Here is a 12,529-nt window from a genome sequence, read left to right as displayed (position 1 = left end):
AGGCTATACTTTCTATATAATCCATAGGTTTTAAATGTAATTATAAACCATAGCAATTAATGATTTGACAACGTGAAGCTAGTTATTTTAGAACTTTGGCCATTCCTTAAAAATCTATGTAAATAGTGTTTGCAAAGTAGATCCAATAACCTCTTTAAATGCATTTACCCTAAAGTTTCTTTTCAATACAGGTCCAAATCTAATGTTCTTATACAAATCATTCTTAGAAAGTTTTCTTTTGTTCTGAAGGCTGTGCCTGCATGAAGCATTGCCTGTTTTTCCAAGAGCTGCTTACTTGAGGGGCAGCTGGATGCCTCGGTTAACCATCTGACTCCTGGTTTCAGCTCGGGTCATGCATGATCTTGCTGTTGGTAAGTTCGAACCCTGCATCGGCTCTGCGCTGACAGCTCAGAGCCTGGAGCCTGCTTGGGATTCTCTGTCTCTCTCTCTCTCTCTCTCTCTCTGCCCCTCCCACACTGTGCTGTCTGTGTCTCTCTCAAAATAAATAAACTTGAAAAAAAAAAAAAAGCTGGCCCACTCTCTAGTTCTGGCCCATAGTAAGTGTGTGTGATTCCTATAAGAGCATCTTCACCGTGTCCTGAATTGATAGATCAAAGAAAATGCCACAGTAAATGAGGTTTGGCAGTACACAGCATGTGTTAAATTCTGGCTTCTGCGTCTGTTGCCCCGTGTGTTGAAATTGGAACAATTACACTGACCTGAGTTGGTAAGGAGGCCACCGTCTCTCAGTCCCAAATCCACCTTGTTCTCTGCTGTAGCGAGGGCAGGACCCGGCTCTGCAAACCGAATCTGGGCTGTGCCAGCCCTGCCAGCAGGGGGCGCTGAGGCTCACGGAAAAGCTGGGGTGGGGCGAAGGGGCTTGCTCCTTCCTCTTTGCTTCCGGCTCTGCCATCATCACCCCAGCAATGACCCTTTCTCCTGAGGGTGGTTGTTGGATTCCAGTTCCTGGGATATTCCCCCTGGTCTCCTAGACCGAGCCTGGTGTGTCGCCTCAGAGTGCCAGAGGCCCCATCCTCAAGGTCTGGGTCCCCGCCCTGCCTGCCCTTTCTCTGAGCTTCTGAGGCAGCAGCACCTGCCTCTAGGTTCTGCATAAGCTCACCTCTTCCCCTTGTTACTCCTGCCCGGGACGTGCTAGCCGTTTCTTGCAGGTTTTTTCACCTCCCTTGAGGTTATCTCATTGTTACTCTTTTAACCCTTCAGTTTCTTATATACTATTTATTGATTTACTATTTTATTTTTAAAGATTTATTTTTGAGAGAGAGTGAACACGCATGCACCAGTGGGGGAGGGGACAGGATCTGAAGCCGGCTCTGCGCTGTCAGCAGACAGCCCCACGTGGGGCTCGAACTCACGAACCTTGAGATCATGACCTGAGTTGAAGTCAAACGCCCAACCGACTGGGCCACCCAGATGCACCAGTTTATTTTTTATTTTAGGGCGAGGGACAGCATGAGAAGGGGAGAGGGGCATGGGGAGAGAGAGAGAGGATCTTAATCTCTTAAGAAATTCTCTTCGGAGGGGCACCTGGGTGGCTCAGCCGGTTAAGCGTCCCACTTCCGACCAGGTCATGATCTCACGGTTGGTGGGTTCAAGCCCCATATCAGACTCTGTGCTGACAGCTCAGAGCCTGGAGCCTGCTTCGGATTCTGTGTCTCCCTCTCTCTCTGCCCCTCCCCCACTCACCCCTCTGTCTTTCAAAAATGAATAAACGTTTAAAAAAATGAAGAAAAAGAGAAAGCAATTCTCTTCAGAGAACGGATCCCATGACTCTGGGACCATGACCTGAGCCAAAATCAAAAGTGAGACACTCACCAACTGAGCCCCCCCCCCCCCCCCCCCGGGCTCCTCTATACCATTTTATTTATTTTTTTTTTTTATGGTAAGTTCTCTCAGTCCAAAAAAAGCAGATCTGGTTTCTGTTTTCCTGACTGAGGCCTGAGGGACGGCAGCAGACTCCCAGAAAATAGACTCTCAAGGTGGGATTCTGATCACGCCCCTGGCCTTGGACGCAGCGCTGACACCGCCCTGCGATCAGGTTAATTACAAGGGGGTACTTAGCGAACAAGCACCTTCAAGGCCCCAGCGGCTGCTGTTTAGCCACTGTCACCGGGAGGAGGTGGGACAACATGGCCATTTGTGAGTGTGCTGGGCACTTACAGGAAGCAAATGACCAGCTCAAGTCCTAGTCATTGAACCAGAGATCTTCAAAGGGAGTTCTAAAATAAGCTCTTTTTTTTTAATTAAAAAAATTTTTAAGTGTTTTTATTTTTTCACTTTTTAATGTTTACTCATTTTTGAGAGACAGAGAAAACCAGAGCATGAATGGGGAAGGGGCAAGAGAGGGAGACACAGAATCAGAAGCAGGCTCTAGGCTCTGAGCTGTCAGCATGGAGCCCGACTCGGGGCTCGAACTCACGGACTGTGAGATCATGACCTGAACCGAAGTCGGATGCTTAACTGCCTGAGCCACCCAGGCGCCCCACTCTGTACCTATTTATAAAAAGAGTGTATTTTCTGTAAAATCAGGGGGTGTGTTGGTGCGGGGGCAGGGAGAACACCAACCTTATGGAAGAAATCTGTCCCCCCCCCCCCCCCCCCCCCCGCCTAGCTTTCACGGAAGCTCCTAAGACTGAAGCCACCATCTGGCACTGGTGATTCGGAAAGCCTTCTGCTCACTGTTGGAAGTCCAAGAAACGCCTTCTGGAAGAAACCATACCTATCCTCTGTCACGGGGCATTCTTAGGACAATCTCCTAAATGAGGCCTCAGACCCACGGCCTCACTAAGGACTGGTTCGCATGAATTGGTGAAATTATCAGACTGTGTTGATCCCATGTAAGAGATGCTAGTGTTGAGGGGCCATTCTTTTTTTTTTTTTTTTTTTGTAATGTTTATTTTTGAGAGAGAGAGAGAGAGAGAGAGGGAAGGACAAAGAGAGGAGGGGACAGAGGATCTGAAGCAGGTTCCATGCTGACAGCACCTAGCCCAATGCGGGGCTCAATGAACCGTGAGATCATGACCTGAGCCAAAGTCAGATGCTTAACCAACTGAATGACCCAGGCACCCCTTGAATAACACTTTTTCAGAAAGAGGGAGGGGGAGAGAGACGGAGAGAGAGAGAGAGAGAGAGAGAGAGAGAGAGAGAGAGAGAGAGAGAATCCAAGCAGGCTCCATGCTCATCACCGAGCCCGACACAGGGCTTGATCCCAAGACCCTGGGATCACACTGACCTGAAACTAAGAGTCAGACACCCAACCAACTGAGTCACACTGGTGCCCAATAATTTTTTATTTTAAGTTTTTAGTCCCTCTAGGACTAAAATTTCCTCTAGGAAAATATTGGCTGAAACAAGACATTAGGTTTCTTGGGACAACTTAAGTTTTTCCTTTGTGTTAACTGAAATGTTTAACAGATAAACTTGAGGACTGTGAGTGGCTGTTACCACGCCTGAAAGACAAAAATGGTTTGAAAGAAAAATATATTACAGTTTTACTAAAAAATAACATTTATTTTTAAATTTAATCACACATTTATAGAAAAATTAGAATTACAATACAAAAATATTTTTTCCTGAATCGTTAAGAGTAAGTTGTCACTGGATGCCCCATTCACCCCTTGATGTGTATTTCCTACAACCAGGGATATTTTCTACCTAATACAACACACCTGTCAGAGTCAGAAAATTAATGTGGATACATTTCTAGTATCTAATCCTCAGACTCCATTCAAATATTTCCAGTTGTCCCAGTAATGTTCTTCATAGCAAAAGGATCCAGTTCAGAATCACATTACACTTTGTTGTCATGTATCTTTAATTCCCTTCAGTCTAAGATGGTCCTCTATCTTCTGTCTTTCCTTTACTTCTGTGACCTTGAGGCTTTTGAAGACTGCTTTCTGGCATGTACCTTAATTTGGGTTTGTCCGATGTTTCCTCATGGTTAGATTCATGTCATGGAGGTTTGTCAAGGATATAACAAAAGTGTCATCTCGGCTTTTTAAACGGAGCAATTTTTTTTTAAATTAATTCCACTGGGATGATGTTCACATTCACGGGTGGAGTGAGGGGTTGTCTGCCAGGTGATAATTGTAAATTACTCACTTTCCCTTTGTAATTTATTCGTGTTTTATGGTAAGTCACCTTGAAATTGTGTATATATCCTTTTCCTCATCAACATTTCAATTATTCATTAGACAGAGAACTATAGATTCATGAGTCCCTATTTGGTTACTTGCTGTCTTTATTATGATGCTCAAATTTTCCCAGATTGGACGAAAAGGGAGGTGCTTCAAGCTGGCTTAAGTATCAATGTTCCCATCATTCTTTGAACACTTCCTTGTCTTTCGGTACAAAAAGACGTTCCGTCTCAAATTGTCCCTTTCCCATGAAAGCCCTGAAATCAGCCATTTCTCTGTGGAGCCCTGGTTTGCATAGTAGACCATGGTGTTTAGAAGCCAAGATCTGGGCACTAGCTGTGTTTGTTGTTGGTAGGGTGTGGCTGCTCCCAGGCCCTCTCTGCTGAGAAGGTAGGATTGATGTTGACATGTATATCTATATCCGTATCTGTATACATATCTGTACCTACACATCTGTTCATCTACAGAAGGGGCAAGATGCGTCTACACACATTTACATGTCTATGCAGGACTGTATCCATATACTGAAAACTGTGAGGACTGTTCACATCCATACCTCCAACTCCAATCCAACGACAAAAGGTCCCTTCTAGGTTTCCCTTTTTGAATGTTTGCTATGCTCTTCTCCAACCGTGAGAAACCTGGGTCCTATTATCATTTATGTATCTTTGGATATGATTCACTCATCTGTGGTCACCAAGCTCCCATCACTGTCCTCCCCCCACCCCACGTGATGCCCTCCTCACCATCCTCAGGCTCCCTTACCTCATGCTGAGTCACTGCCCTGGCTCTGAAAGTCCCCTTCACTCCACTAGGGCTTGGACTCCCCATTCTCACCCTGTTTGGGCTCCGACTGCCCATGCTAGGTGGACCCCTGCTAGATGTCCACCTTACCCTCTTTGGCTCGGACTCTCCATGTTGTAAGCCCCCTCCCTGCCCCGTGTGCATGTCCTACTCACCTTCCTGGGCTCTGCCATCCTGTACCAAGCTGCTCCCCACTGTACAGACTCCCCCATCGCCCACCCAAACTCCCCCACCCACTCCAGGTCATGGGTCTCCCCGGCCCCACCCCTGACTCCCCCTCATAAAGAGGCCTGCCTTGCTCTGCCTCACCTTAAGGACCAACCTGTTTATGAAGGAGGAGAAGAGGAAAAGTCCACATGACTCTTAGATATGTGTGTTGTAAGGAATATCTTTGCTGAATGTTGTTGGATTCCAGAGAAGAGCGGGCCAAAAGCAATATTTACATGGTCTCGAATGCTGATTCCTGCTCCTCCACGTGAGGGAGGCAGTTCTACTTACTGTGAACCCCATTAAGGCTTTGCTCTGGCCATGTTAATCCTGCTAGAGTTTGGATGGAAAAAAGATAGCATTTGTTGAAGCAAACAGAAAAAGCAATCGAGCAGGCTTCCCTTTTAAAGCTCATCTCAGGGAGCCTGGTGGCTCAGTTGGTTAAGCCTCTGACTTTGGCTCAGGTCATGATCTTGCAGTTTGTGAATTCGAGCCACGCATCGGGCTCTGTGCTGACAGCTCGGAGCCAGGAGCCTGCTTCAGATTCTGTGTCTGCCTCTCTCTGCTCCTCCCCTGCTCATGCTCTGTGTCTCTCTCTCTCAAAAATAAATAAACACTAAAAAAATTAAAAACAAAATAAAGCTCATTTCTCTCCTTCATTCATTCCTCAGAATAAACTGCAGTACAGCTTGACCCCAGAGCTCTAAATTACAGATGATCTCCAGTCCTCAAGACCAAGGCATCTGTTGTTTCCTTTAAAGTCAGCGATGGGAAGTCACTGAGTGGGTTGATCAGGAAAGAAGCAGAAGATTGTAAGGAAAACTTTTCATTTCTAGTTACCAAATGGAAAACAGTCACGACCACATTGTACATCTTATAAATTTTTTTTTTTATAAGGTGAACAGTACAGAGCAAACTGGGTAAACTGGATGGCTTGGAGAAGTGTTTTATAGGTGGGGCACTAATAGGTAAGCTGGGTTATTGGTGAATGGAGTATTTATGCCCTTTACACAAATCTACATCAGTATCCCTCCCTGACTTCTTGCTATCTCAGTAGTGACTCAATAATTACTTCACTTTATACCGAGGGTAAGTACAATATAATAAAATGCAATGCCTATCTGGAATAACTGTCTTCATCCAGGTAAGACAAATGTATATTACTCAGAATTCTTTTTCATATTCAGAGGAAGGACTATTAACCAATCAGGTGGGCATTTGATAAGCTCTTTTTAAAAAAAAAAATTTAGTGTTTATTTATTTTTGAGAGAGACAGAGTGTGAGCAGGGGAGGGGCAGAGACAGAGGGAGACACAGAATCTGAAGCAGGCTCCAAGCTCTGAGCTGTCAGCACAGACCCTGATGCGGGGCTCAAACCCACAAACCGTGAGTGAGATCATGACCTGAGCCGAAGTCGGACACTTAACCGACTGAGCCACCCAGGTGCCCCATAAGCTCTTCAAGTGCTTTTTATTTACTACAAAAGCTAAGATGTAACTGGATTTTGACTTTCAACAGATAGCTAGAGAGTGGCACTTGGGCACTCCTCTGGTGGGATCAGGCAGTCCTCGGCGGTGTCACCCACACCTGGTGACCAGTGTCAGAGCCTGACATCCAGCACACTTGGATGGAGAGCACAGCGGGGTAGCAAGACCAAGGTCACAGGAGGTGCAGACAGCCAGGCAGAAGGCAGGCAGAGGTTGCTGGAAAGGGAGAAGGGAGCCCAAGAGGGATAAGGAGGGAGAGGAAGAGGAGGAAGAGGAACGTGGAAGAAAAGACACAGGTGACATGGTTATTGGAAATGGGGACCGTCATCAGAGGAAATATAGGAAATAGAGAACGGATGGTCTAGAAAATACCGGGAGATATCTCACACATAATGACTTGGATGCACGGTGATATTCTATTGCTTACATTTAAAATTTCTTTTTCTTTTAATTTTTTTTCATCTTTATTTTTGAGAGAGAGAGACAGAGCATGAGTGGAGAAGGGGCAGAGAGAGGGGGAGACACCGGATCTGAAGCAGGCTCCAGGCTCTGAGCTGTCAGCACAGAGCCCAACACACGGCTCGAAACCAGGGACCGTGAGATCACGACCCGAGGCAAAGTCGGACACTTAACCAACTGAGCCACCCAGGCACCCCCGTTTTAAATTTGTAAATTTGGAGAAGACGACTCTGACCTATGACCCATGGTCAAGTCTGGGGGGTGGGTGGTGCTTTGGTTGGTTTTCATGGCCACATCCACTCACTCAGGGAGCCTCTTTGTGTGAGACAAATACAAAACCAAACTTTGGTTCTGCTTCTTCACTTGCGACTACATTGACTTACTCCAGCAAGAGGGGAAAACTTGAGATCACGTTGCCTTGAGTTTATACAACATCTTTAAGGCATTTAACTGGCATATTTCTTAATGTTTACATCACTCTGAGGTAGATCAGAGATCTGTGGTTTTACCCCCATTCAACAAAAACAAAATCAGCGTGAAAACACAGAATTAAATCACACAAAGTCTAGAGCAGGATGCCTTGCTTTAGCGGTCCCGATTTAATCCTGTGTAATGAAACTAAGCTAATTCCATACAACGTAACTGATGAACGCCTTTAAAGTTCTCCAAACTACAAACAGGTTCGATTTGGCCAGATGAAACCGCGTTTCAAACTTAGTCCCCTGAGGGCTTGGCTGTAAAGATTATGCTCTGGTTAGCATGTTGGCCTTTTAGCTCTATTTCTCTGTATTTGGCCACTTCCCTGGGGCTGAAGATCTGCCCCTAATTGCTACTGTCTGTTGACAGCATTATTTTTGCACAGAGACTTTGGCCAAATGAGCGTCTGGCCCACAGGTGGGTACGCAGTCTCCAGCTTCAGAGCAAAGCCTTCCTCTCATTCCGGCCTCCACGACAGCAATCCCAAGGGCACTTTGTGGATCCTTCGATCCTGGCTGTTTTCGTGACACAATAAAGGCTCGGTAGCCTGTAAACTGTGACACAGGCAACGGGCACTGTGGGGAGAGAGAAACAGGCAGACACATCGCTTGCCTTTAGGGCACTTAACATGGCTCATAAAATGACCTATTTCTTCTTTTTAAAATTTGCTTTCCTTGGCTTTTCTGCGTTCTAGGGACTATTAGTTTTTCTGGTTTCTGTTCCTTTACACTGCTGTGTTATTTGCTCATTACACTTTTAAATACTGCACTAAATAAACCCCAGAGTATTGCAAATCCGTATTTCCCTCAGAAAAGAATGTGCGCTGTTGGCCAAGGATTTAACATCCCACTGACTTTCACAACAGAACAAGCAAGACTCTTCTAAGGTGAATTTGTTTTCACAAGGCAGTTAAAGTAAATTCTGTGGTTTTGTAGCCCAACATGAAATCTCCCCCCGGAACGGAGCAGCACTGGCAAAACCCTCAGCCATCACTGAGCCTGAGGGCCGAACGTGACAATATGGGAAGGAAGGGAAGGACTCCCAGGAGCAAATGTGACGGACACACGAATGACAGAACATGAGGTTTTCCAGACTCACAAAGTATTGGAGGACAAAACTCTGCACAAAGTACATTATGACGGGCCTAGAGGGGTGCCGGAAGTGGCCGCCGCTCAGTTACGTGTTTTTCCGTAGCCACGCTGTCATCCTGGCATTGCGCTTTTTGTTTTCCACATTTTTGTTCTTTATTGTCTGTAATTTGGCACGAACTGTGAGCTTCTGGTGCTCTTCCAACATGTTGCCGAAAAACTGCTGCAGCTTGAAGGACAAAGGGAAGGCCGGTCAGTGCAAACTCAGGTCTCGTTTAGCCAGAAGAAGGCCAAGTTCATGCTCAGTAACAACAGGCTTGCAAATGGCCGGTGTGGGCAGGGGCGGGTGGGAAGGCCGGCCTCTAGATGGCGTGCTCCTGGGGAGACCGCACACCTACCCTGAAGAATCAGGTGCGGATTCCATCTGTGGAATGGGAACTTCATCTATTTTGTTCACTGCTCTATTCCCCCGGGGGCACACAGTAGGTGCTTGATAATGACCTACTGAATGCGTATCGGGGATTATACAAAATGTGTGGGCAGAGATACAGTGAGATCTTCTCTTATCTCAAAAGAAACTTTGCAACTCCTCAAGCTCAAAGCTGGCACCTTACATCTGTGCCTTTACAAGTGTATCCTTTATTTAAGAATACTGAGATGGTGGCGGGGGCGGGGGGGCCTGGGTGGCTCAGTAGGTTAGGCGTCCAACTTCAGCTCAGGTCATGATTTCATGGTTCCTGAATTTGAGTCCCACATCAGGCTCTAGGCAGACAGGTTAGAGCCTGGAGCCTGCTTTGGATTCTGTGTCTCCCTCTCTCTCTCTCTCTCTCTCTCTGCCCCTCCCTACTCACCCTCTGTCTGTCTCTCTCTCAAAAATAAATAAATACTTAAAAAAAACTTTTTAAGTTATTTTAAAAAAGAATATTGAAACGGGCCACCTGGGTGGTTCAGTTGGTTGAGCGTCCAACTTTGGCTCAGGTCATGATCCCACAGTTTGTGAGTTCGAGTGCCACATCAGGCTCATTGCTGTCAGCACACAGCCTGCTTCAAATCCTCTGTCCCCCTATCGCTATCCTTCCCCTGCTTGCACTGTCTCTCAAAAATAAACAAACATTAAAAAAAAATATTGAGATAGTAGCTTTGTCCACTGGCTAGATTCCTTCACTGGGTCAGCTGGGGCATTTATTTATGGAAACATCTACCTCAATATTCGGCATCAGCCAGACCCCAATGAACTAATAAGTTATATTCCAAAAGTCTATTTCTGTGTCACTGGATTAGAATTTAGAACATCCCAGATGACTGTGTACCCATCCCCCGCTCACAAAATGTCACTTAAACACTAATGTACTTGAAATTGAGCAGAAATAGGCCATCAAGCCTAATTACAAGGTCAAAGAAAAGTCAGTTTGGAGGAAAGAGCAGGTGAAGGAACCAGGAACAGACCTCCCGGCCTCTCCCACACCTGCCTGCCATGGGAGCCACAGTGGGAGCCACCTGCCTGCTGTGGGAACCTGTAGTGCGTGGCGGGTGGGGGGGGGGGTCTGTGGGACTGTAGGTGGGCTTCATGTGTGCTGGAGAGCATGAGGCCAGGCTCTGGAGGGTGCAGTATGAAGCCCTGAGCAAGAAATAGTGGAGAGTGTATAGAACCTGTGCTACGCTAGAGGGAGAAGAGACTCGTGCGACTTTTCACTTTTATTCTTGTCATTATTCTCCATATGATCCTGTGAACAGATAGATTACGGCAGGACCCTTGGAGATGACTACTTTTTGGCAAGGCTATTCGTAGTAGCTAATTTAACTTGTTTTCAAAACTGCAAGAATTGAACCCCTGCGAAACATACTTTTGCATTAATAAAAATCAACTATCAGTGAGTACAGTTTTGGAACTTTGAGGACAGCTAAATTTATACACACTTCATTCATTAAACAACAAAAAATCTTTGCTGGGTTCTGTAGACACAAAGATGAACTGATGCCCTTTAGACGATACCAGCACACTGGGGCTCCTGGGTGGCTCAGCCGGTTGAGTGTCTAACTATATCTCATAGACAGGGTCCAGCCCCGAGTCGGGCTCTGTGCTGACAGCTCACAGCCTGGAGCCTGCTTCAGATTCTGGGTCTCCCTCTCTGTCTGCCCCTCCCCTGCTTGCGTTTGCACTCTCTCTCAAAAATAAATAAACATTAAAAAAAAAAAAAAAAAAAGGAAGATACTCGCACAAACGCGCCATCACTGTGGGAGCACTCCTTCCAGCATTTCTGGGTGTGCCCTTCACTCTCTTGTCCAGGGAGTCCCTGGTAAATCACGTCCTGACAGCTCAGTCTCAGGCAGGCCAAATGCAAACAGAGATCATTCCTTCAGGAATTAGTGTTCTTCCTCTCTCTTAACAACTACACAGCTCACTGCTTCTCTCTCTCTCTTCTCTCTCTCTCTTTTTTTTTTTTTTTGTCTCACGATCAAACCTCAGGCCTTTATGACTTACATGTGTATTGGTGTATTTGCTGGGGCAGAGAGGTTGATTTTTTCTTTCTTCTCGTTTTTTTAACCAGCTCGATGCATGGAGGGGACGGACCAAGCTCCTAGGCCATCTCCCTGCTCCCCAAATCCATTTAATATATTGCCCTCGGAGAGAGGATGTATCAGTTATAAAACTGATAAGAACAGATACTACGCTTGATCTGAGCCAAAAGGCCAAGAGGCGATTGAGTTTCCTTTCTTATTTACACAGGCCCCTTCTGTTCTTAGGAATATGGTCCCAGGCCATGGTGTTTAATTTGTACTCAGGCATTAAAAAAAAAAAAATTAAGTCTATTGAAATGAAATCAATGGACAATAAATTATACTCACTAAAGCATACAAATGAGTTGTGATGACTATATACACCCGTGAAACACATAGACACGTTCAAAACACAGTACATTTCCAATACCCACAAATTCCTTCAGGCACTTTGCAACCCTCCCTCTGTCCCAGGCAGCCATTGATCTGCCTTTTATCACTAGAGATTATATTTGCGTTTTTTAGAATGTGCGTGTGTGTTTTAAACTCAGCACCATCATCTTGAGATCTATCCAGGCCATTACACAAACCTATTCTTTCTTTCTTTTTTTTTTTTAATTGCAGGGTAGTATTCCCTGGTGTGGATATATTACATTTTCTTTATCAATTCACCTATCGATGGATGTTTGGATGGTTTCCATTTTTCGGCTAATGAGAATGAAGCTGCTATGAATATTCATGTAGAAGACTGTGTGGATGTAGGCTTTAATGTCTCTTGAGTAAAAAAACCTAAAAGTGGAATAAATAGGTCACTCTGTGTCTAGTGACATTTTAAAATACTGCCTTGGGGAGCCTGGGTGAAGCGTCCAACTTCAGCTCAGGTCATGATCTTACGGCTGTGGGTTCAAGCCCAGCGTCGGGCTCTGTGCTGACAGCTCGGAGCCTGGAGCCTGCTTCTATTTCTGTGTCTCCCTCTCTCTCTGCCCCTCCCCTACTCACACACACACACACACACTCTCTCTCTCTCTCTCTCTCTCTCTCAAAAATGAGTAAACATTAAAATTTTTTTCAATAAAATAAAATACTGCCTATTTTCCAAACTATTTTCCCAAATAGTTGTACCATGTTCCATTCTCACCAGCAGAAAAAGAGAGTTCTGGTTGCTTCACTTCTCTGTCAGTATGTGGTATTATAAATCTTTCTAATTTTACCTATGCTACTGGGTGTGTGGAGGTTGTATTTATATATTACCCTTGTTTTACAGTGTGTGTGTGTGTGATTTCTTTTTTTAATAGTTATTTGCTTTGGCCCCTTAGTTTACTTTCTGGTTAAAGGATCCCATTTTCTTTCTAGAA

At 45.4% G+C, this 12,529-nt stretch overlaps 1 protein-coding gene and 1 non-coding gene across 2 annotated transcripts in view; both read right to left on the bottom strand.

Moving 5' to 3' along the window:
- Positions 1 to 3,595: 3,595 nt before the first annotated feature.
- The window catches only part of LVRN (laeverin), a 78,074-nt gene continuing 69,140 nt past the window's right edge, over positions 3,596 to 12,529 (bottom strand). Inside the window, exons 20-21 of the mRNA XM_042982616.1 lie at positions 8,686 to 8,904; positions 3,596 to 5,495 (exon numbers count right to left, since the gene is read on the bottom strand). Of these exons, the coding sequence (XP_042838550.1) occupies positions 8,764 to 8,904 (141 nt within the window). The 3' untranslated portion in view covers positions 3,596 to 5,495; positions 8,686 to 8,763. The remainder of the gene's footprint in view (positions 5,496 to 8,685; positions 8,905 to 12,529) is intronic.
- On the bottom strand, positions 11,186 to 11,378 carry LOC122232420. Its single transcript, XR_006209765.1, has one exon. It is a non-coding gene; the product is annotated as a U2 spliceosomal RNA (small nuclear RNA).

The sequence above is a fragment of the Panthera tigris genome, chromosome A1 (genome assembly GCF_018350195.1).
Source record: "Panthera tigris isolate Pti1 chromosome A1, P.tigris_Pti1_mat1.1, whole genome shotgun sequence".
Lineage (NCBI taxonomy): Eukaryota > Metazoa > Chordata > Mammalia > Carnivora > Felidae > Panthera > Panthera tigris.
Note: the sequence above shows the minus strand (reverse complement) of the source record. Positions and strands in the feature narration are given on the sequence as shown.